General features: G+C 52.1%; 8 protein-coding genes across 12 annotated transcripts; 5 read left to right on the top strand and 3 right to left on the bottom strand.

Annotated features, from left to right (window-relative positions):
* Positions 1-675: 675 nt before the first annotated feature.
* AAFC00_005926 (uncharacterized protein) lies at positions 676-5,448 on the top strand (the record flags this gene model as incomplete). 2 transcript variants are annotated; one of them, XM_069345790.1, is made up of 3 exons in its annotated part: positions 676-768; positions 829-2,290; positions 2,372-5,448. In XM_069345790.1, the coding sequence occupies 3 exons, from the start codon at positions 676-678 to the stop codon at positions 5,446-5,448; spliced, it is 4,632 nt and encodes a 1,543-aa protein (XP_069197994.1). The 2 variants fall into 2 exon arrangements, with proteins under 2 accessions (XP_069197994.1, XP_069197995.1); XM_069345791.1 differs by having other exon boundaries at positions 829-5,448.
* A 532-nt stretch (positions 5,449-5,980) lies between these two features.
* Positions 5,981-7,708, bottom strand: AAFC00_005927 (uncharacterized protein; the record flags this gene model as incomplete). The annotated part of the gene is made up of 1 exon (XM_069345792.1): positions 5,981-7,708. One exon carries the CDS (start codon positions 7,706-7,708, stop codon positions 5,981-5,983), a length of 1,728 nt encoding a protein of 575 aa, XP_069197996.1.
* A 540-nt stretch (positions 7,709-8,248) lies between these two features.
* On the top strand, positions 8,249-9,290 carry AAFC00_005928 (uncharacterized protein; the record flags this gene model as incomplete). Of its 2 annotated transcripts, none has more annotated exons than XM_069345793.1 (5): positions 8,249-8,331; positions 8,386-8,484; positions 8,602-8,894; positions 8,980-9,191; positions 9,252-9,290. In XM_069345793.1, 5 exons carry the CDS (start codon positions 8,249-8,251, stop codon positions 9,288-9,290), a joined length of 726 nt encoding a protein of 241 aa, XP_069197997.1. The 2 variants fall into 2 exon arrangements, with proteins under 2 accessions (XP_069197997.1, XP_069197998.1); XM_069347818.1 differs by having other exon boundaries at positions 8,312-8,331.
* Positions 9,291-10,485: 1,195 nt separating this feature from the next.
* Positions 10,486-11,968, bottom strand: AAFC00_005929 (uncharacterized protein; the record flags this gene model as incomplete). 2 transcript variants are annotated; one of them, XM_069345795.1, is made up of 3 exons in its annotated part: positions 10,486-10,699; positions 10,758-11,362; positions 11,420-11,968. In XM_069345795.1, 3 exons carry the CDS (start codon positions 11,966-11,968, stop codon positions 10,486-10,488), a joined length of 1,368 nt encoding a protein of 455 aa, XP_069198000.1. The 2 variants fall into 2 exon arrangements, with proteins under 2 accessions (XP_069198000.1, XP_069197999.1); XM_069345794.1 differs by having other exon boundaries at positions 11,420-11,935.
* Positions 11,969-12,379: 411 nt separating this feature from the next.
* Positions 12,380-13,035, top strand: AAFC00_005930 (mitochondrial 54S ribosomal protein mL49; the record flags this gene model as incomplete). The annotated part of the gene is made up of 2 exons (XM_069345796.1): positions 12,380-12,494; positions 12,566-13,035. The coding sequence occupies 2 exons, from the start codon at positions 12,380-12,382 to the stop codon at positions 13,033-13,035; spliced, it is 585 nt and encodes a 194-aa protein (XP_069198001.1).
* A 748-nt stretch (positions 13,036-13,783) lies between these two features.
* AAFC00_005931 (uncharacterized protein) lies at positions 13,784-14,470 on the top strand (the record flags this gene model as incomplete). Its single annotated transcript, XM_069345797.1, has 4 exons — positions 13,784-13,824; positions 13,924-13,961; positions 14,103-14,173; positions 14,375-14,470. The coding sequence occupies 4 exons, from the start codon at positions 13,784-13,786 to the stop codon at positions 14,468-14,470; spliced, it is 246 nt and encodes an 81-aa protein (XP_069198002.1).
* An 858-nt stretch (positions 14,471-15,328) lies between these two features.
* Positions 15,329-17,973, bottom strand: AAFC00_005932 (uncharacterized protein; the record flags this gene model as incomplete). The annotated part of the gene is made up of 3 exons (XM_069345798.1): positions 15,329-17,031; positions 17,083-17,782; positions 17,845-17,973. 3 exons carry the CDS (start codon positions 17,971-17,973, stop codon positions 15,329-15,331), a joined length of 2,532 nt encoding a protein of 843 aa, XP_069198003.1.
* Positions 17,974-19,042: 1,069 nt separating this feature from the next.
* AAFC00_005933 (uncharacterized protein) lies at positions 19,043-21,048 on the top strand (the record flags this gene model as incomplete). Of its 2 annotated transcripts, none has more annotated exons than XM_069345799.1 (3): positions 19,043-19,280; positions 19,333-19,455; positions 19,508-21,048. In XM_069345799.1, the coding sequence occupies 3 exons, from the start codon at positions 19,043-19,045 to the stop codon at positions 21,046-21,048; spliced, it is 1,902 nt and encodes a 633-aa protein (XP_069198004.1). The 2 variants fall into 2 exon arrangements, with proteins under 2 accessions (XP_069198004.1, XP_069198005.1); XM_069347819.1 differs by having other exon boundaries at positions 19,073-19,280.
* Between the last annotated feature and the right edge of the window lie 219 nt (positions 21,049-21,267).

The raw sequence follows: 21,267 nt of genomic DNA on the forward strand, positions 1-21,267 counted from the left end.
AGAGGAGTGTCGAATGTGAGGTATTGATTGATTGTGTTGATGACGCCGCGTTGCTGGTGCCTGGCTGGATGGATACCTAAGGTACTGTACACGTGCTCTCTGTTAGACTTGTAGACAGAGCGAGTGATGCTGCTACTGACTGCTGCGTGCTTGAGCTTGGACCTGCGAGTACAGATGTCGGCATTGCTTGTTACTTTACTCCGATGCTCACTATTTGTACCTTTGTACAAAGGTAAGGTACTTGTAGAGACAAAGAGCAAAAGCTGGGGAAGCGGAAGAGGAAGGTGCCAATAATCAGATCGTCAGTGCCTGGCAGGTGCAAGTGCAAACAGGCAGGAAGTGCCTACAATAAGGTAGAGCTTCATTCGCCATGCAGCTTGAGAAATATTTATTATATCATTGTTATTGCCTGTAATCAGCAGCTCTCATCGCGAGAACTTGTCTCCATTTCAACCTCTTCTGTTGACATCACAGCATCACATCGCATCACTCATACACACCCACACACGCTTATATCGCACGTGTCTACCAACAAATAAATCCTACTTTCGTCAATCACAGAACCAAACACACACACATGCGAGTCGCGCACAACAACTAGCTAGAGTCGGACTGCGCCTGGCACTTCTGGACCAAGACACCTCGAGGTCAGAACTCTAGACACTTCACTCCACCATGTCTGGCTGGAACTTCCAGAATGCCGCTGCTGCTGCTCCCACCGAGCAGGGCCCTGTTGCTGGCCCAGAAGTAGAAGAGATTACTACTAGTGTATGTATACAAACTGTTACTGACGCTCCAGACCATGAACGGCTGCTGATCGTGCCACAGTCGCTTGGATTCCAAGCAATCGCTGGCGAAACCAAACTCAAACTATTACCGAATCCCTGGCCCGAGGACCAATTACCACCACCCACAGCCTCTCTGCTGAGCATTGCTTCAAAAAAGGGCTTGGTAGCAGCCGCAGGCCCGGATTCGCTGGTTATAGCATCGACGGAAGCTGTGCGCAAGGGCTACCGCTCAGACACGCCGCCCGACGACAATGTTCAGCCTTTCTCTCCTCAGACTACCATTTCTATCCCGCGAGTCTCCCAGGTCGCCTTCTCTTCGGACGAGTCTTGTCTCGTCATCACCGCTGAAGCGGGCGGTGGCTTCAACGTCTACGATGTCGACGCTCTGCTGCAAGGAAGCCAGGCATCTGCCTTTCAGATGGCCACAAACAACACCTCCATCCGCGCCTTGTTACCCAATCCCGCCCCAGAATTCGCTCACCTATACGCCGTTGTTCTAGACGATGGAAAGCTCATGGTCGCCAATCTCAAGGACAGGCAGTTCACCAGTGTGTTCAGAGAGGGTGTCAGCTGCGTATCATGGAGTGCCAGAGGGAAACAGTTGGTCGCGGGTTTGCAAGACGGCACCGCTGCCCAGTACGATCCCCAGGGAGCCATCAAGGCCGAGATCCCCAGGCCGCCTCAGATGAACAACATTCCCATGACCTCGATTTACTGGGTCAGCAATGACGACTTCTTTACCGTTCACACGCCCACTTCGGGAGACGACACCGACTCCGTGTACCACATAATACAGCGCGGCAAGGGCCCTCGTGATCAGTCGACCGGCCAAGTATCCGTCAGTTTCACCGCCAGAAGACTTGTCATCGATCCGTGTCCTGCCTTTGGCATGCCTCGCACTCCAGCCCATCACTTCATATCACGACTAAGGCAATTTGCCCCCAGCCTCGATGAGATGCTCATCATGGCCTCAACCGCCGCGGTTGACATTGGAATCATCACCAAAGCCTCGACTTCGCTTGCCTACGACGACATGCCTCAAGAAAAGACTGTCGACACTTTCACCATCACTGGCATGCTGGACGATACGAGGCGCGCCCAGATGCCTATGAGCGCAGGAGATGCCATGGGCGACACCTCTCCCATCGGCATGGCTGTCGATCTTTCTTGCAAGGAGAACGTCGTCAAGCCCATACCACAGGAGGAGATAGACGAGTCTTCCACCCCTGTTCCAGCCCTGATGGTGTTGAATAATGAGGGTTTGCTATGTACATGGTGGATCATCTACGATGCCTCCATCCGCCAGGGGACCGCCTACCCAGGTCTAGTCGCCGCATCTTCAGATGCTGCTCCCGCTGCTCAGCCGACACCTCAGCAGCCACCATCAGTGGGTGCAACGCCGTCCACAGGTTTCGGCGCGTTTGCTTCTGCCAAACCGTCGTTCGGTTCGAGTGGCTTCGGGAAGCCAGCCGCCCCAGCGTTTGGCTCTCCCTCGACCCCAGGTGGATTCGGAGGGGCTAGCAGCATTGGAGCCAAAACTTCACCGTGGTCGTCTGCTGCTCCTGCTGGCGGGGCTGCTTCAGCATTCGGAAAGCCAGCCTTCGGCTCCACGACTTCTTTCGGCAACACGAGCGGAGCTGGTGGTGCTTTCGGGTCTGCCAGCGCCATTGGCAACGCGAAATCACCATGGGGGGCTAGCACCTCCGCTACGAGCGGTCCAACTTTTGGACAAGCTTCTACTCCTTTTGGGGCAGCTTCTACGACTTCAGGCGCATCTGGTTTTGCTGCGCTCACTGCGAATGCGCCGGAAAAGCCTGCGTTTGCGAGTGGTGATAGCAAGCCAGCTCCCAAGTCTCCTTTCACGAGTTTCGGTAACGACAGTCAGTCTAAAACTTCACCTTTTGGGACCGTTGCTGCGGCTGGTGACAAGAACCCGTCGCCTTTCGGATCCTTCGGACAGAAAACGACTGAGAAGGCAGACACCACTCCTCAGCCCAGCTTCGGATCCACCGTGACCCTACCCTCGACTACCGGTGGCTCTTTCGGTGCCGCCTCGACGATAGGCGCAAAGCCTTCGCCGTGGGCATCACCAGCCGCCGTGGAAAGTCCCGCTGCCCCTTCGAAGGAGGAAGACATATCCGACGATGACGACGATGATGCTGGTAAATCCAGTCAAGAGACTGCCAGACCCGAGGAATCGAAACCTGCGTTTGGACAGCCATCTGAACCAGCTAGCCAGTCGCCTTTCGCTCAGTTCGCCACCGACAAGGGTAAGCCTTCGGCTTTCGGCCAGCCATCAAACACTGCAGATGCATCGAAACCGTCGCCATTTGCTCAGGTGAGTAAGCCATCCATCTTTGGCCAGCCGTCAGGCAAAACGGCGGACACGAAATCACCCTTTGCTCAGGTGGGAAGCAACCAACCTGGCACATCATTATTCAGCAAACCCTCTGATAAGTCCACAACATCTATTTTCGGTCAGCCGTCGAGTAAGCCAGCACAGTCACCCTTTGGAAATAAATCTCAAAGCCCATCTGGTATTCCTAAATTCTCGGGTTTCAAACTCGGTTCTACATTCAAGAAAGATGATAGCGCCAGCGACGATCAACCCGCGTCTAAAGGCTCGGGCGACGGACTGTTCGGTTCCGCATTTGGTAAAACCCTTGGCGAGGCTGCTAAGGAAACCCCGAAGGAGCCTGAGACGCCTATCAGAGAGTCCGAGGCGGACAAGACCAAGACTGATGCTGTATCAACCACGCCTGCCTCGCCTCCTAAAGGGAAAGACGAGAGCGAACCTGCTGAGCCAGAAGATGCGCCGCTGCCACCCGATTTCACCACCTTCAAATCTAAGCCTGTTGAAGCGGACCTGCCCCCTATCGCTGGTAGCCCACCTGTTGATCTGGGCGACAAGTCGCAGATGTCGTCTCCCGTCAGCTCCATCGGCGAGGACGATGGAGACGAAAGAGACAACGAAGATGATGAGGATGAAGATGATGATGATGGTGAAGATGAGGAAGAGAGCAACGACGAAGAAGTCGACGGTCCTCTTGATGATGACGACGAATCTTGGGCTGACGAAGACGACGACGACGATGAGGACGGACCTGACCAAGACGATACTGTTTCACGACCGCCCAAGACTGCGGGCGCAAATGCTTTTGGGTCCAGGCTTACCTTTCCCTCCAATTCTGTCAAAAGTACGGGCCGGTCGCCAGTGCCGTCGACGACTCCGGCAGGTCTGCCAAAAGCCCCTATCTTCCCACCACCTGCCAACAAACAGACTTCACCCCGCTCACCTTCACCAGTGCGACCAGATCGTTCGACCGGTATGCCGCCGCCGCAAACGTCGGCTCGTCAACCATTGGCGAAACCTCCAGTCAGTGTGGCGCCCCTGAAAGCTCGACCTCAACAGCCGTCGGCGCCAGCGCAGAAAGCTCCACCAGCATCAGTGGAACCAGAGACAGGTGACCTGAGTGATGATGAAGACGCAAGGATCCAAGAGCTGCTTCACGAGCCAATCGAGCCTACAAAGGACTTGGACGGCTTCGTCGCCCATCAAGACTATCTTGGACATGTCACTAAGCCTGGTATCGGCGGTCAGATCGAAAAGGTCTATCGCGACATCAACAGTATGATCGACACGCTCGGACTCAATGTGCGCTCACTCCAAAGCTTTATCAAAGGACACGAGGAACTGGTCCAGACCAGCGGCCGCGAGCGTAGTGATCTCGAGGACGCCGAAGACTGGTGCTTGGTTGAAACAGACGAACTGGGGGTCGTCGAGAAGAATCTCGGTGACGATCTCGAGGCTGGAAAAGTTCACGATGTCAAGGACAAGGTCGGAGAGCTGATTGAGTTGTACAAGGAGTCAACGAAGCTGCGCGTCAAGACGGCAGATATGAGAAAAACCATTGCAGCGCGCACTGACCCCCAACAGCGATCCAGCCATCGTGCTGCCGCACTCAACACAGAGGCGCAGATGCGACAGACGGAGCTTCGGCAAGGCGTGAGCAAGGTGCAGAAGCTCTTGCAAGAAGCCGAAGAGTCACTGAGTGTTCTCCGCGCCGAGCTCGCCTCTGTGCCATCAATCGCCGACGGAGCACCCACACAACGCGCTCCTACCGTCGAAGCCGTCACGAACACCATCTTGAAAATGACAGCCATGATCGAGCAAAAGTCGGGCGATGTCGACGTTCTCGAAGCACAGATTAGACGTTTGCCTCAGGGTCTCGCGGGTCTCAGCCTCGAGGACGAACAAGACATGATGCGCAGTAGTGTGCGCTCGCTGAACGGTCGCGGCATCTTCAGCACCCCGCCAATCGTGAGAAGTAGAGCAGCCGCCAAAGGCGGCGCCATACCTCTGAACATGTCCGGCATGTTCGGCAGCAGCGTCACCACCAACCGCTTCGCAGCGTCGACGACGACACCTCAAGCGATGCGCAACAGTACCTACGGCTTCTCGTACACGCCCGAGGAGAGCATCGACTTCAGAAGCAGTGTCCGAAGCTTCGGCAGCAGCCAGAGGAAGAAGATGAGCGATGTCACTTCGGAAGAGGTCAAGAGATACCTGGCGAAGCAGGACCAGAGGAAGAAGGTTTTGGGCGCGCTTAGAGCTACGGTTCAGAAGAGAGGCACGCGTGTGAGCCAGGTAGAGAAATAGTCGTGGTTGGCCACTCTCCTGCATTTTCCACAAACCGAATCCAAAGATGATGTTGGTCGACGAGGATGAGCGTTGGTATTGGGAATAGTCGTTGCTCCTTGATCCACTCACTGCAGAGCACACGTTGGCATTTGGCAAGTGACTCGGGTGCATGCCCAAGACCTCTAGCTGCCGCGAGCAGACATCTCGCGACAGCATCATGACCAATAAACCTATCACGATCGATCACCTCTACCTAGCATAAAATAGCATAGCACAGCTTCACCTTATTACAACACACCAAAGAATGAAAGAAAACAAATCAATAGCTCCATCGACACCAAAATTCTGCCGATTCTTTTCTGAACTATTTGACTAATCAAGACTACAATGATCAATTTCGAGTCACCATCATAATCACACAGTAGGTTTGGGTTCTGGAACAAAACGCTAAAACACATATTAGTCACATCCCTGCCCTTCATAACCATCACAGTAGCACCGATCTCATCTCAGCCCAGCTCAGCTCAGCTCGAGCTCCTCTAATTCCAGCTCAAAGACCAGGCCTCCTACTCCCACAAACGAAACACCTCGTGAAATCCCCCAGGTTACGATATGACGGACCGCCTTCGTCATCTTTACCACTAGCACTAGCACTAGCACCACCACCAGCACCACTGCTGCTGCTGCCACGACTGCCACGACTGCCAGAACACGCCTCGCTGTGACAGATCCACGAATCGGGAATCTTGGACACGTCGAGTACGTGCGAGCATACACTGCACGTTGCCGCCGAGGGGTCGTTTGCGAAGGAGCAGATTTCGCAGGGTCTTGTTGTGGGTTTGGTCGTGTTGTTTGTGATGTTTGTGCTGGAGTACATGGAGGTGGGGTGAGGAGGCAAAGTGGAGGGGGTAGGGGTAGGATTTGTGGTTGGATGGTTTGGGGTGGACTGAGGGTTGGGTCGTGAAGGGTTTGGTATGGTGGTGGAGTTGGGGGTGGGAGATGTTTGTGTTGTTGTTTTTGTTGTTGAAGGGGCATGGACATCGCTCTGTTCTTGTTCTTCTGACTTTATGTGTACTCTCGTCGGTAGTGATGCAGTAGAACTTTTGAAGGGTGGTTCAGTGGATTCGTCGATCGTTGTTGGGGCCATCGGCCTAGTGTTTGCTGGAAACGTAGCTTGAGGTGCTGTCTCGCTGTCTGTCGAGACGTCGTAGTCGTTTTCGTCGTCCTTGGGCTCTTTCTTGATATAATCAGAAGCGTGGGTAGGTTCTCTGTGGATCGATGGACTTGATCGTGATACGACTTTCGGAGCACTTCCTCGATCGATTTCCCTCAATTCGTCCATCTCGCGCTGCGCACTCCCGTTGTCTTCTGGGTTCTCGTCCTCGCAGATTCGAACAACGTCTTTGTTCTCGTTCCAGTCACTATTGATGTTCGGGTCCTCGATCTCGGAATCCGTGTCTGTGTCATCACCACTGCTGGTCGCAGGCTGAGTCGTCTCTGCTTGGTTGCCGAACCTTGCTAGTGCTGCGGAGGCTCGAAGTTCTCTGCCCCGTTTGCTGTTTGCGACTCTCGGTTTCGAAGGCCGATGTCTGCCCTGGTCGAGTTCGAAGCGAGCATATCCATCAGCACCGAGCGCTTGCCCATTGACACCAAACTTTTTCGCGATTCTTCGCTGTTTGCGTTCGGCATAGCTCAGCTGCGGTTTTGCCGAGTCGGCGGCCTTCTTTCTTTTCCTGCCGCCGCGGCTTCTATATGTGCCACCGCAGAGGTTGATCGGCGCCTCTGTAGTGTCGGGCATCTGGTCGTTCGAATATCTCCCACTGAGCAATGTCTGCCCGCGACCCCACAAACCTTCGCCAGTGTAGCCTTTACTCCATAGGACTTTCAGTTCATCTCGGTTCGCGTTGTTGACGTTCCAGAAATCGCGTGAGTGGTTCATCTGTTTGCAATGGGCTAACTCATGCATCATGACCATTTGGACATGTTTGAAAGGATACCAATGACCCGAGGGAGTCTTCAGGACGAGCTGGATGATCTCGCCAGCATTGAAGTTGCGACCTAGAAACTCTTTGTTGCTTGGGTATTCTTCTAGTGACATGACTACTACATGGTTTGCTTTCATGATAGGGTAGCATATCGCCGCCACTCGTTCTAGAAAGTCTTGTGCAAGTTCTCGGTCTGGGCCTTCTCGTGGTTTGATGAAGTTGATGAGTTTGTTGGGTCTCTGACGGCGCTCGTTGATGCGTTCGAAGCCTAGGACTTTGTTCATGTTCGACATGATCGCTTCTGATAGCCGCCTTTGGCAGGTGGCGATTCGGGATAGCCAACAGAGACGCACCACTTCAGATTAGTACCGGAGGTACCTCCTGTATGTTACTGGTCACGAAATGTCAGACTGAGACGTTCGTGTAAATGAAGTACAAGTCATGTATGATAAGCGATAGAATATCTTTCATCTCTAGTGAAGATGTAGGGGACAGTCATTTATCGATGGTTGGCCGCGAGTGCCAAGACCAGTATACCATGATATTCTTTAGACGAGTGACAAGTGTTGCCGCATACTGTGCAGACAGGAGTTCAAGTGAGTGATGTACAGTTGTCGTGGGCTTAAGTAAGATATACTCATGTCTGACCAGCTGTATTCGAATGTTCTCGGCTCGTGGTTGCGCAGAGTGTACTACGAACTCAAGCTTGCGTGACGCTAGCAGATCAAGACTTCGCTTCGGTGGTTCTTCTTAGTCCTTTGTCAATAATCATTGAGCAATAAAAAAAGGACACGATATATTCAATATAAAGCTACCACTTGCACGAATGCACCATGTCTGCATCAGAAGAGGTAGAACAGACGACCTCAATACACCATTATGCCGATTCGTCAGACATGCCAGATGATATACAAAAGTAGGGCGACCCTGGCTTTCCACCACGATCGAGCGGTCACTTACAGCGTGGCAGATACTGGCACCAAAGATACGATATCTGGTCTCTATACGATGAAGATGTCTGGATGACGAATGATGCCTGGTTTGGAGTGACTCCAGAGCCCGTAGCGAAGTATTTCACATCTCTTCTTATTCCGAATTTGCTGCTTTGCATCAACTCGATCCACTAGTCATATCACGGCATTCCCACCCCCTGCTTGTAAATCAACTCTGACTTCGCAAACCAAAGCAAGATAGCAGAGCACCTAATCGAAGGCACGGACCCCTCCAAAACAATAATCATAGACGCATTCGCAGGCGTAGGCGGCAACGCAATCGCGTTTGCCCGCTCAGGGCGATGGCAGCAAGTCTTCGCAATCGAGAAAGACGCCGAGACGATGAAATGCGGCAAGCACAACGCCGAAGTCTACGGCGTGGGATCCAAGATATTCTGGATCAACGGGGATTGCTTCGAGGTGCTCAAGAAGCGACTGAGGTCCGTGGCCAAGGACGCGGTTGTGTTTGCCAGTCCGCCTTGGGGAGGTATGTTGTGCTGAGCCGAGCCGAGCCGAGCCTCTTCGTTATCTGAAGTGAGGATTTGGGACGGGACGATTGACTATATCACCAGGCCCCTCGTATAATGGCGACGATGTGTTTGATCTCAAAACCATGCAGCCTTACTCGCTAAAGGATCTGTATGATGCATACGCTGCATACGCGCGTGACTTTGTGCTCTATCTACCGCGAAGCTCAGATCTCAATCAGATCGCAAAGTACGCACCAAAGTACAAGAATCAGCGATTAGAGGTCACGCATTATTGTATGAGTGGTTGGAGCAAGGTGAGTAAGAAATGGAAGAGAAGAGACTTCGTGAGTCGGGACTAATGTGTCTTATGACAGGCTATTTGCATTTTCTTCGGCGAGTGGACTTTTGAGTGAAGTCAGCACTGTCTACTCACTCGCATAAGCATCTCCCGCGAAGTCGACCATGGAGATTGAGGAAAGGCAATGAATGCTCCATTTTGCATGCATTAGACAGGTGCGACTCGCAAGAGGCAACAATGTACACCCGCGCCAAAGCAGTTTACTCCAACGCAGTGCTTCAGGGACGGCACACATGATATACCAAAGCGCAAAGCGATGATCAGAACACAAAGGAGCATTACCCATGAGCAGATGCATATAGACGTATACTGTTGAAAAACACTTCACGAAGAACCTTGAGTCCTGCAAAGGACACTGTGAAAAGGGCCTTAGACAGATATTATGCGCGATACAAACACCCAAAACATCTGAGAAAAATACAGTAGCATTCCGAGAAACGAAAATGAACGCTCCTGCAAGCAAACCAAATATTAAATGTAGACTGCGATGGTGGTGTTGACAAGAATGCTAGATTCATTCCAAGATTCGCGGATGAATCGAAGGCATATAAAGTGCAAAAAGAAAAGAGCAATACATGGCTGCGGTCTCAATCTCTATCCTTGTCCTTGCCTTTTACCAGAACAAGCAGGGCTGAGCCGCCAAAGTCATTACCCTAATCTTTGGAACCACAAACCGTTTGGTCGAGTGTTCGACTCGCCTTTTTGGCGTTTTTCTTGGCGATGGTCTTTTTGCATTTCTTGGCGTTCATTCTGTGTTCACTTTTTGATGTGAATGTATTACAGGCACTGAGAGTGATGATAAAAAGACGTTATTTTTGATACTTCATCCATTTGATTTCCCTCTAATTCTCCTATATAATTTTTGGGGGGAAGAGCGCAGAAGAGATAGAAGCGACAACAAGAAGAATGGGGGAGGGAGGAAAAACTTTCATCATCAACCATCACAATCGCTGTAGACGCACGAAAGCTCCTTTTTTGGACTAAGCAAGAAAGAGCGCGCCCGAACGCCTAGCTTTTTGTATCATGTCATATAAACCGAGTTCCCTTTTTTCTTTCGTCCATGATGCAAAATAAAAAGAGGAGCCTTGTCTGCGCGTGTGCTCTTTCTCATGCACGCAGCGCTCATAGTCGGGCCACCTGAGCACTCTACCCGCCAGCGCAGACCATTAACAGACAACGGATTAAATGTTCTCGCCGACTTCCATTGATATTCCCATCTTGGCCTCGTCGATGTCGCAGGCTCAGGCTCTTTACCTGGCAACGGCGGCGCTGAGGACCTGGGTACGGAAGAAGCCACCCTTTGTCCTCTCGATGACTTGCTGGTAGACGGACTGCGGGGGATGGTTCATGACAACGGTTCCTTCCTTGTAGTCGATCTTTGCGTCGACGCGGGTATCTCTGATAAGGTTGACGATCCACTTCTCGCCCTCGTCTTGCGAGAGGCCTAGACGCTTGGAAAGGTCCCTGTGGCAGACTGTTAGTGTGACTGTAAAGGCATGTGAAGCGGCGGCACACAACGTACTTGATGTCTATCCTTTGGTGAATCTTGCAGTAAGACTCGGAGATCAGATGTCTTGCAGAGTCCTTGAATGAGTCGGCGAGAGAGGCAAGGAAGAAGTCGCTCTGGAGGATCTCATCGGCCTCGGTGAGTCTGGCCTGGGCGGCCTCGAAGTCAAAGTCGACGTAGAGGGCGGTGATGAACTGAGTCACAGGGTCGGAGTACTCGTAGTTCTCCTGTCTGACGATGCGCACGAGATCCTTGAGCTGCTTCTGGTAGTTGCCGTGGCTGCCCTTGGAGACGGGTCTGTTCCTGTTGGTCACGACGGCGGCGGTGAGATAACGTAGGATCCACGGGCAGGCGGACTGGATGGTGTTGATGAAGTTGGGTGAGAAGAAAAGGTCGGTGAGGACCTCACGAGCGGGCTCGTGGTTGAAGAAGGGGTAGAGCGACCAGTGGATCAACCAGGAGCGGTGCTCGAGTTGTGCGATTGGGTTGTTGAAGAGACGGGTGTCGATGTTCTCGCGCACCTTCTGGACCTCCTCCATGACGTCCTCCCACTGCTCGGTCAGGATGTCCGAGACGAGCTTACCCCAGGTGGCTGCGGAAACCTTGTCGTTGTCGGTGCTCTGTTTGGTGGTGTTAGAAGATAAGTCTCAACGTAATGAAGATGCGCAAGGACGTACAAGAATTCTGAATTGGTAGAGGAGCTCAGAGGCGCTGTTGTAGTCGCCGCAGCTGTACTGAAACTGGCCGAAGTGGTAGAGAGCGTCGACCATCTCGATGGTGACACCGTGGTTCTCCTTGAGGTAGTTCAAGTTGGCAACCTTGTCGCTGCGGAAGTTGTTGACGACGTCCTGGTCGGCGAGGAGATCCTGGATCTTGCTGCACTCCTGCTGGTATTGCTCTCTCTTCTTCAAGACATCCTCTCTCTTCTGGACGTATTCCTGCGGTCGCTCGCTGAGGCCGTTGATCTGGGCGAAAAGGTCTCCGACAAAGTCGGTCATGTTGGTCTGCTTGAGGAGCTCGAACTTGAGGCGGGTGATGTCGTCGACGGCGGAGTCATCTTCGAGCTGCTCGAGGAACTGAAGGAGGGGGAAGACAAGGTGACGGTCGAGGTGGGGGATGAGTTTGGGTAGGATGCTGTATTGCTTTGCGATGTCCTGGGGGGCCTGGGCCTGGGCAGCTGCATCCTTGGCCATGTCGCCGGCAGTGTTTGGTTGAAGTTCAGCCATTGTGGATGTCATGTACGAGTAGTCAACAACGAGGGCGGCTACTTGGGCTACTTGGACTACTTGGACTACTTGGTCAACTTCTGAAGGCGGGCGCCAGCGGTGGGTGGATTGCGCTTTGCGTCTGCGAAAATCGTCCAGAGCGAGATGTGCATTCAGCCGGGGTTTGGCCGACACCGCCTTGTTCTTGTTCTTGTTCTTGTTCTTGTTCTTGCTGCCTGATCCTTGGCGCTGTCCCTGGCTCCGGCTCTGGCTCTGGCTCTGTTTCTGCCTGAGAATAGTGTACAGCTCTAATGTCAGAATAAATCTATAATCTCCATATCACCAGCATATGCTAAAGTCAGCCTATTGCTCATCCACAATCACCACCACCACCACTCAGCATACCTTCTACATATCGTCTCACACAGAAGCATGGCGGCTGCCTTCCAACCAATGCTTCCCTTCCTGAGGCCAATGGCTCCGCCCAAGCCTGCCACCATCAGACACTTTCTGCGCTTTTCCACCACGTCAGGCCTGCGAGACGCCGGTACGTCACTCTGTTCACTCTCTACTGACTTGTCGCTTTGATCAATGAATGTACTGACATGACGTTCCCAGGGGCTGTCGACCGCAACCTCATCGCATCCCAGACTGCTTCGCCGTCCTACCCTCCTCCATCCCTCAAGTCCATCCCGCGCCCAGTCAAGTCGCACTCCTCGCATAGAACATCACAGCCCACCAAGGTCCGCAACTACCCCGACAGAGTCAAGCAGAACACATCACAAGCCCCGTCAATCGAGGCACAAACTCTCTCTGTGGACCAAGTCGCTCCGAACCTGCCCTACTTTGTGTCGCGGACGCCCTCCGACGAATACCCCGTCTACCAGGAAAAGAAGCGCGGCGGAAACCTGCGTCAGACCAAAGTCAAGAAGATCTCTGGCAGTATCGATGCGCTACGGGAGGCTCTTCAGAACGAGCTCGCCGTGCCCGAGGATCAATGTGTCATCAACAGACTCACCAACCACGTTATTATCAAGGGCTGGCACAAGCCTACGATAGATGCATATCTGGCAGCCAGGAAATTTTGAGTTGAGGGACTCTATACAACTCTGCATTGTCTGCAGATTGAAGTCAGGTGAAGTTGTGGTTGTCCCTGAGAGGGAGAATTCGGGTCACTTGGCTTTCCTCACAGAGCCTATGCGCCGCTGCTTGTTGGAATATTATGGTCAGCGCGTACTCTGCAGAAGGTAAGGGTAGCGCTGAATCTACGTCGCCGTGATGGTTCAGTCGCATGAGGGAGCATCCACAGGCAATGCAAAACGATCAGGGACAGGGGGCGATCCTGCCGGCGAGCGCAGTCTCACAAGTCACAAGAATAGCAAGCTTGAAGAAGCTCATTGTATATGATATACTGTAAACATAAGCAAAAATGGAATGCCCTAACTGGGCGAATGAGGTTTCTATATCATGCATATAAGCTTCACTCGGCAACCTTGATGCAGGTGCTCGCTGATGTGTGAGCTCGAATGTGTCATCCACACATTGCCATATTAGACCGACTTACTCCTACCTGACTTGAAACAATCGCAGTCATCTCGTCAAATGCTACAGTAAATACATAGAACTACGTGCAACCTCATCGCTGGAAATGGTGTACCCAAGTGGCGACAACGCTCCATACATCCGCTTTGGCCCTGTTTCTAGTAGCCACGCCCAGAACTATACTAGACTGCATGTAACTAAATAAACGCCTACTACCTGCCAACGACGATAACACGCTTTTCTTTTTCACTCTAGCATCACCATTCAAACACAAAACACATAATAATCAAGAACATGTCTGCATCATTAGCACCGGAATGCAACGAACCGAAAGAGTGAGTGTGCCACCACAGCAAGAGAGAGCCTTTCCTTTCCTTCCACCGTTTCCTACGGCTTTCAAGATCTGTCCCAGGCTAACTATTCCACCTCCAAAGACGCTACGACACCTGCTTCCTGAAATGGTATAGCGAAAGTATGCACCTCCACCATATCCGACTCATCCCCTCCACATCTCCGTTACGCTACATTTCCCATGATGAATGAATGTCCATCAGAGGAAATGTATGTGCTTTGAAGGAATGCTATTACTGACCACATGATATAATCGCTGTAGAATATCTCAAAGGCACCGCCACGCAAGATGAATGCGAGCCGTTGTTCAAGCAGTACAAGACGTGTTTGACTGTGAGTATTTTTTTTTCCTTCTCTGTCTTTTGCATCTCTCTTTCTCTGTTTCTCTTATATCCTGCTCGCGTGAGGTGGTCTTAGTGGTCTTCTGCGCCGGATGCACACGTATGATATATATCCTCGTCTGGCTAGTTGACTCAAACCAATAAACCTTTCACTTGCTCTCATTCCACAGCTGGAACTAACGACCAGAAAAAGAAAGCACTCAAAGACCGCGGCATAGACAAGATGCTCGACGAGGCCCGAGCCGACAACCGCGAGGACGATATCGAACATCTCAAGCCTAGCAACTAATGTGAGTTTTTCTTTTTCTCTTTTCGTCACATGCATCTTTATTCTCTTCTTTGTTTCTTTTGCCTCTTCTGGTCTTCTTGGCCCCTTTCGAGACGGTTCGTGGACCGAGTACACGTACGCTACGCACCACCACCGCAGAAGAATCTCCCCGATCACAAACTCCAAGTGCGAGAAGCATAAGGAGCAATAATTGGGAGATGCAAGCAAAGCCATGCCATACCGTGTGCATAGCCGGAACAGAAGGGAATCCATTGAGCTAGAGTCCGGCATTTGACTGACTGAGAGAAAGGTGCCCGGAGTTGTCTTAACGGGGAACAAGCATGTAATCCTATATGAACGCATGGGCTGTGTAATGTACTCGAACACAAGAAAAAAGGAATTTTCAGCATGTTCATGGAGGAGGGGGACGAATTCTACGCTCTATTGTCTACGGTATCTTTTCGAGAGATTGTGAACCAAAATGGGAAATCCGTGTGAGTTTTCTGCTGCTTGCCACACGGGATGTGTGCGTGTTTCTGACATGCGCTGGAAATACGACTCATGTCATTAATGGACTTTTCCAGAAAATATGACTACGTCAGTAGTTTGCGGTAAGCTCAGTCGAAGGGGGTCAAAAGAAAGTAGAGATTCACGAGACATCCCGCAGTGGTCTACCGATCTCCCGAACGCCCAGCTCTCCTCCCTATGAAGAAGCTGCTCTTTCCTCAAAGCAAGCCATGATCACCGCTTTGTGGATAAACATATAGATCTACCAAATCTCAGAAAACGCCACGCTATGCCAATAATCTAGTAGCCCTTGCCTCGAGGGGTTCGGTTTCCGTGGTCCTGTAGCCACTCTTTCATATCAAAGTCCTGTTTTCATTCCCCCGCATCTTTCACCTCCTCCATCGTGACTGCCTTGGCCTTGCCCTTGGCAGAAGAGCTGCTAGGCTCAGTAGCTGATGTTGAAGGACCTTCTTCTGCGCTCTCGACATTAACATGTGCCTCTGATGGACCTGCAGTGCTTCCTTGCTGGGCGCCAGCATCACTGAAACTCCAGCCTGAGGATGGCTGGAGTGTAGGAGGTGGCGACGTTTGTGCGCTGGGCTGCACATGAGCTGCTGGCGAGGAATCTTGAGCGTCGATCTGTCCTGGTGTACTTGTGTCCGAGCTAGTCGCATGTGTTGAGCCCACATTTGAGGTGTGGTGTCCGTTGGTAGATGCGGGTGATCGCGGGCAAGGCCGCGGATTCTGGACTTCTTCAACAGCTGGCACCTGTGGCTGAGCTATCGTAAAAATGCTTGGGACGGCTGGCGGTGATCGGAGGTCCTGCTGAACAGCCGAGGGCGAGATAGCCCTCGTTGGAACAGGATGAGGTGCTACTGACGCGGGTGGAGACGCTGCATACGGTTGCCTCTCGCCCGGCATCTGCATACCCGGAATTGGATGTTCGGGCTGCGCAGGGCCTCCTAGACGATGCAGCGGTGTGACGGTCCAACCTTCAGGTAGAGTCATCGCATGTGGTAAGGCCGGATGGCCAGTACCTAATGGTGCTTGTCCAGCTATGGGTTGTAAGGCTTGAGGGAAGTGCGCGGGTGCTGCTAGCTGTGCATATGCCGCAGGTAGGGGCATTTGAGACGCCATGCCTGGCATACCACTTGAAAGCGCTCGCGGTGCCAGGTTTGCCATCATTGGTGGTACTGATCCTCCATGCTGCGTGCGATCGAGTAGCCCTCGCAGGCGCGCCAATTCAGACTCCAAGGCTCGGACAGTAAGCAGCTGTGTCTGCTCAATCGCCAAAGTTGATGCTTCGCGCATCAATCTTTCTTCTACTTGCATGAGCTGTATCTGTGTAGACTGAATTTCCAAAGCAGAGTTGTCGCCAGAGCTTTGGTTACTGCGGTCAGTCGTCGTCGGTGGCGTTGGCTGTGCTTGTGCATTTCGATGTTGTCCCAGGACTTCCTGTATTCGATGAGCTGGTCCGTTGTACAATCCGATTCTTATAGGCCCCAAATTGAGCATGCGTAAGCGGTTGGGCCTTTGTGGTGCCTGGCCTTGAGCCGGAGCGACGTTATTGCCAGGTTGTTGCGCATTACCTCCCACTCCCGGCTGTTGAGGCGCGTTTGGATCTTCGTTTCTGTTCTGTCCTGGTGCTGTCCCACGCGAGCTTTGCTCGCCGACTACAGGACGTCTACATGTAGGACAAGTCTGTTGACGTTCTAGCCAAGCCTTGAGGCACCTCAGATGCAGGATATGGCCGCACGGTAGCTTCTTGGCCCGCAAACCTTCGTTAAGTGGTGTGGGTCTCCTGCCTTCCGCAACAACGTTCTCGCGCTCGCTCCACGGAACCATTGACTCACGGCAGACGATGCATGTGTTGTCGTTGCTCAGCTCTTCTGCCGTTGCATCTGGGTATTTATCGTTCATGTTCTGGGTGGCCTTGCGATAATTGTTGTAGTCCTGTATGCGTTTGGCAAATGCAGAGAAAGTCAGGTAAACGTCTCTCATGATATGCATCGGAAGTCCCATGAAGGTCAAGGATATGGCGAAGAAAACAGAGTAGATGACGAGCTTGATAAAGTCTAGGATCTTGTCAGACGTCGGTTTCGTGTGGCTCAGCCGAGTATACATACCAGTCGCAAGCTCAAGACCAAATAGCCATCTCCTCTTCTCTTCCCAACCTGGTACATCGATTTCATTCTCATCCACGTCTTCCTCGGATGGTAGATTGAATTGACTAGCAGATGTTGCTCCAAGGGTCCCCTCAGCATTTGCCAGTTCCTGTTGTATACGGTCTCTTTCGGCTCTGATCTCCATCCTCCTTTCTTCAATTTTTTGTTCGGTCTGAGTCTTGAGAATTTGCGCCTCAAATAGTGCGAGAACATATCGTGCAAGTGTGAACAGAGAAAAGATGGACTGAATGGCGAATTCGAAGGTGAAGATGACCATCATTCCTGGGCGAGGATCATCAAGTACGGTCTTGACGCAATAACGCAACAAACAAGCATCAAACAAAACAGACACGATAAGAGATGAAGACAAGCGGGCATGGAATGTACGTGGATTGGCCGGAGGTTGCTGTTCCAGTATGTCCACTCTACCTTCGCCGATCCAGCCCCAGACCTTGCCTGCCAGAAGCAGGACGAATATTGTAAGCATCCATCCACTAACATCGTGGCTAAGTGATGGCATAGCCAGAAGTGTGTCGAGCACTGCATACCATGCCTTCTCTGTAAGCTGCTCTATCTCGATTTGACGCAGGGGTCCATAGAAGAGACGTTGAAGACCATAAATGAATGTGCAAGCGCCTACCAGCGCAAGATTTGTGAGTATCTGTAATCCATTAGACCCAAAATACTGATAGACTAAGACAGCGAATGATGGATGATGCGTACGAGAACACATGCATTACTCTGCGACAGATATACTGTAGCAGAGTAAAAATTAGGCCTCTGATGGAAAGCCTTTAGCAAAGCACCAGCTGCCACAAGGGCAGATGTACCGGCGTAGACTGCCAGCCTCATCTTGATATACACCGTGATAGCACTCCGTGCGTGAACATGGTTCAAATAAACAGTCTAGTCAGTGTATACAACTAGCCAAGCTGGCAGTGACAGCTGTTCGCGGCGACTGACGTCGGACAAGTCTATGTTTGGTCTGTTTGTTCCCGGACTTGAGTAAACGCCGAGTCGTTCCACCTTGCCTGGAGAGCTTGGCTTGGCTACCTTCGGGTTGGTGTACCTTAATTCACTAACAAATATTATTGTTCCATTGTTTCAATCACGGAAGGGAAAAATGCTCGCATTAATTATGGCTCGTCGACGCTTAGTTTCTTAGCTACTTAGTGTCACTGTCCGACCCGTTTGCGAGATGACAACAATACCAAGCACCATCGAATACCGCGTTCCTTCTTTTCCATGTTCATAGAGCCATGGCATTCCATCCGTCTTGCGGACAAGGCGGCGCTTCTTCGGCGTGGAGATGTCAATTCCACCGTCAGCCACGCGACATGTCACCAGGTCTCTCACGAACCTGCGTCAAATGGGCCCATGTTGTGATTTCCCCTCTTCGGAGCCCTCAAATGCACTCTCATCCACGTTCGAAGCATGCTCCGTTGACCTCGTCACAATGGAGAGCGGTTCGTACTGAGGTAGTTGAACATTTAGTCGGACAAGGTGTGCAAGATACTGTGATATTTGAGATTCCCAGCTTAGGATACGCTGTGTACCTAGATGAGCTTGGCTCTACTTCGCCGGAGATTCTTCGTTTTCTCGTTGCAGAAACATGGCCGCTATTGGTAGCGGGTCGTGGGCATTGGCTTGTCCACCCCGCCTTGATCTGTCGGAGTAATGTGTAGCTCCATCTCGCTTGCATTCTCCACAGTGGGGACCCCATGCGACCCACTATCCCGGTCCGAGGACTGCGTCATTTTGAATCTAGTCCTGAACACTTGATGAATGTTTGTGTAAGTAGACGAACTCTGCCACAGCCATCAGGCTCGGCAAGGCTCGTCCACATAATATATAAGCGACGGCTGCCCTACTGACAAGCAGCGCATATCTCACAGTCTGAATATTCACTACTTTCGTCAGCATGAGGTACACAATTGCTGCCGTTGCCGCTATGATGGGCCAGGCCTTGGGCCAGGCGACATTGACTGCTTCTATGATTGAGACTATGGGCAACAACAGTCTGTTCACAAGGTGGAGACCTACCTCTCATTTCATAGCCCCAGCCGGCTGGATGAACGATCCCTGCGGTCTCATGTACGATCCTACGGAAGACCTCTACCATGCCTTCTATCAATGGCATCCTGAGCATTACGATTGGGGTATGCATCTGCTCATTACAGCTAGAGTAGTGCGGGAGCTGACCATGAATAGGCAACATCTCTTGGGGTCATGCTACATCCCAAGACCTTATCTCTTGGACTGACGTTGGCGGTTGGGAAGGCCGAGATGCACTTGCTATGGGCCCGTCCGGCAACGGATCATACAACGGATTGGGTAAGTGCTTGTGTCTATTCTTGTACTTCGACTCACTAACGTGGTACGAAAGGCATCTTCTCTGGTACCGCTCAGCCGGTGAACCTTAGTGGAGAGGTTGACGGCACTCTCCTTATCTTCTATACTTCGGTGTCGAAGTTGCCCACTTCGTGGAGCATTGAGTACCAAAATGGTACCGAATCTCAGAGCCTGGCCATGTCAAACGATGGCGGTAAGACTTGGGAGCAATATGCCGAGAACCCAATCATCACTGGACCTCCTGCTGATGGGTGGAACATCACCGGTTTCCGTGACCCTTTCTTCGAGCCACTGCCTGCCCTTGATGCTCTACTTGGACAGGAAGAACCTCATTACTATGCTGTATTTGGTTCTGGCATCAAAGGCGATGGTCCACGTATCCCCTTGTGGTCAGCCCCACAGTCAAACCTTGCCAACTGGACATTCCTCGGTTCTTTGTGGGAGCCGGCCGCCAATTCCTCCCTCGGAAGCGTGCTCGCAACAGGCTCGAACGGTTTCAACTTCGAGGTTTCTGGATTTTTCGCTCTCCCCGACGAAGATGGTCATGTCCACTACTTCGTGAACATGGGAACGGAAGGCGGAAACGTGTCGTTTCACCAGTCTGCGCATTGGTCTTTGTGGCAGGAGGGCCACATCACTCGTAGAGCCAACGGCTCGGCGCAGTTCACACCTATCTCTGGCGGTGCCGGTGACTATGGCAACCTCTACGCGCTCTCGTCATTCAACGACACCAAGAACAACCGTCGTGTGCAATACGGCTGGGCCCCTGAGGATTTCGTTGCCGGCGGTGGTCTGTTCTCTGCGCAGCAACAAGGCTACCAAGGATCTTTCTCTCTGGCACGAGAGTTGTTCGTCAAGACCACCAGAAACCTTGTAAACCCCGATGGTGTCCTTGGTGAGCTTGGTACCTCGTACGTTGAGCAAGGGCTTGATGGTACCTTCACTGCCCGAACCCTGGGTGTTCGTCCACTCGAGGATGTTGTCACTGGTCTCCGCAATGGAAGCACCCAGCACAGCTGGCCAAGACGTTCATACAATGGCAGCACCGTTCTGATGGCCAATGGCTCCTCGCACATGGAGCTGAGCGCCACAGTGAGATCCGCCACCGGGCCCTGCGGTGTTCGCATCGGAGTCAGTCCCGATGGCAGAGAGTACACCACCATTTACTATGAGCCAAGCAACAACACTGTTGTTGTCGATCGTACCCACTCTTCTCTCATCGAGGGCTTCAACAACGCCTCCGTCATCGGCTACTTCTACCCCTACACCATCCAGTCCGAGTCCGGCAACGCGACCCAGGAGCCTCTGACCTGGGACATCTTCCTCGACGGATCTCTCATCGAGGTCTACATTAACGACCGCTTTGCGCTTACCACCAGAATCTACCCCAGCATGGAGAGCAGTACCGGCTTCGGCGTGTACGTCGGTGAGGGAGCATCAGCCGCATTCGACAGTCTCGACGTCTGGTCCGAGCTCGCTAATGTCTTCCCCGAGCGCCCTCTCAACAGCAGCTCTCAACTCGTCTATGATACCGTTGAGCAGACCAACAACCGAACCTGGTGGAGTGGTAAATAAACAGGTGGGATTTGTCGAGGTCAGAGAAGGAGATTGTTCGACGCAAGGCAACGAAACTGTAATTGAAGAAACGAATGGCTTTTTCAAGCCTCAAAATGTGGATTTAATGTATGATAGTATATGATTAATTGTTCTTGTTCATGTCACTCAGTCCACGTGGAAACAGCAAGTAGTGGGCTACGGCATGCGATATCCCCCGTTATCATTGACTTTCATGCC

This window comes from Neodothiora populina (genome assembly GCF_041146345.1).
Source record: "Neodothiora populina strain CPC 39397 chromosome Unknown canker_contig_6, whole genome shotgun sequence".
In the NCBI taxonomy this organism is placed as follows: Eukaryota; Fungi; Ascomycota; class Dothideomycetes; order Dothideales; family Dothioraceae; genus Neodothiora; species Neodothiora populina.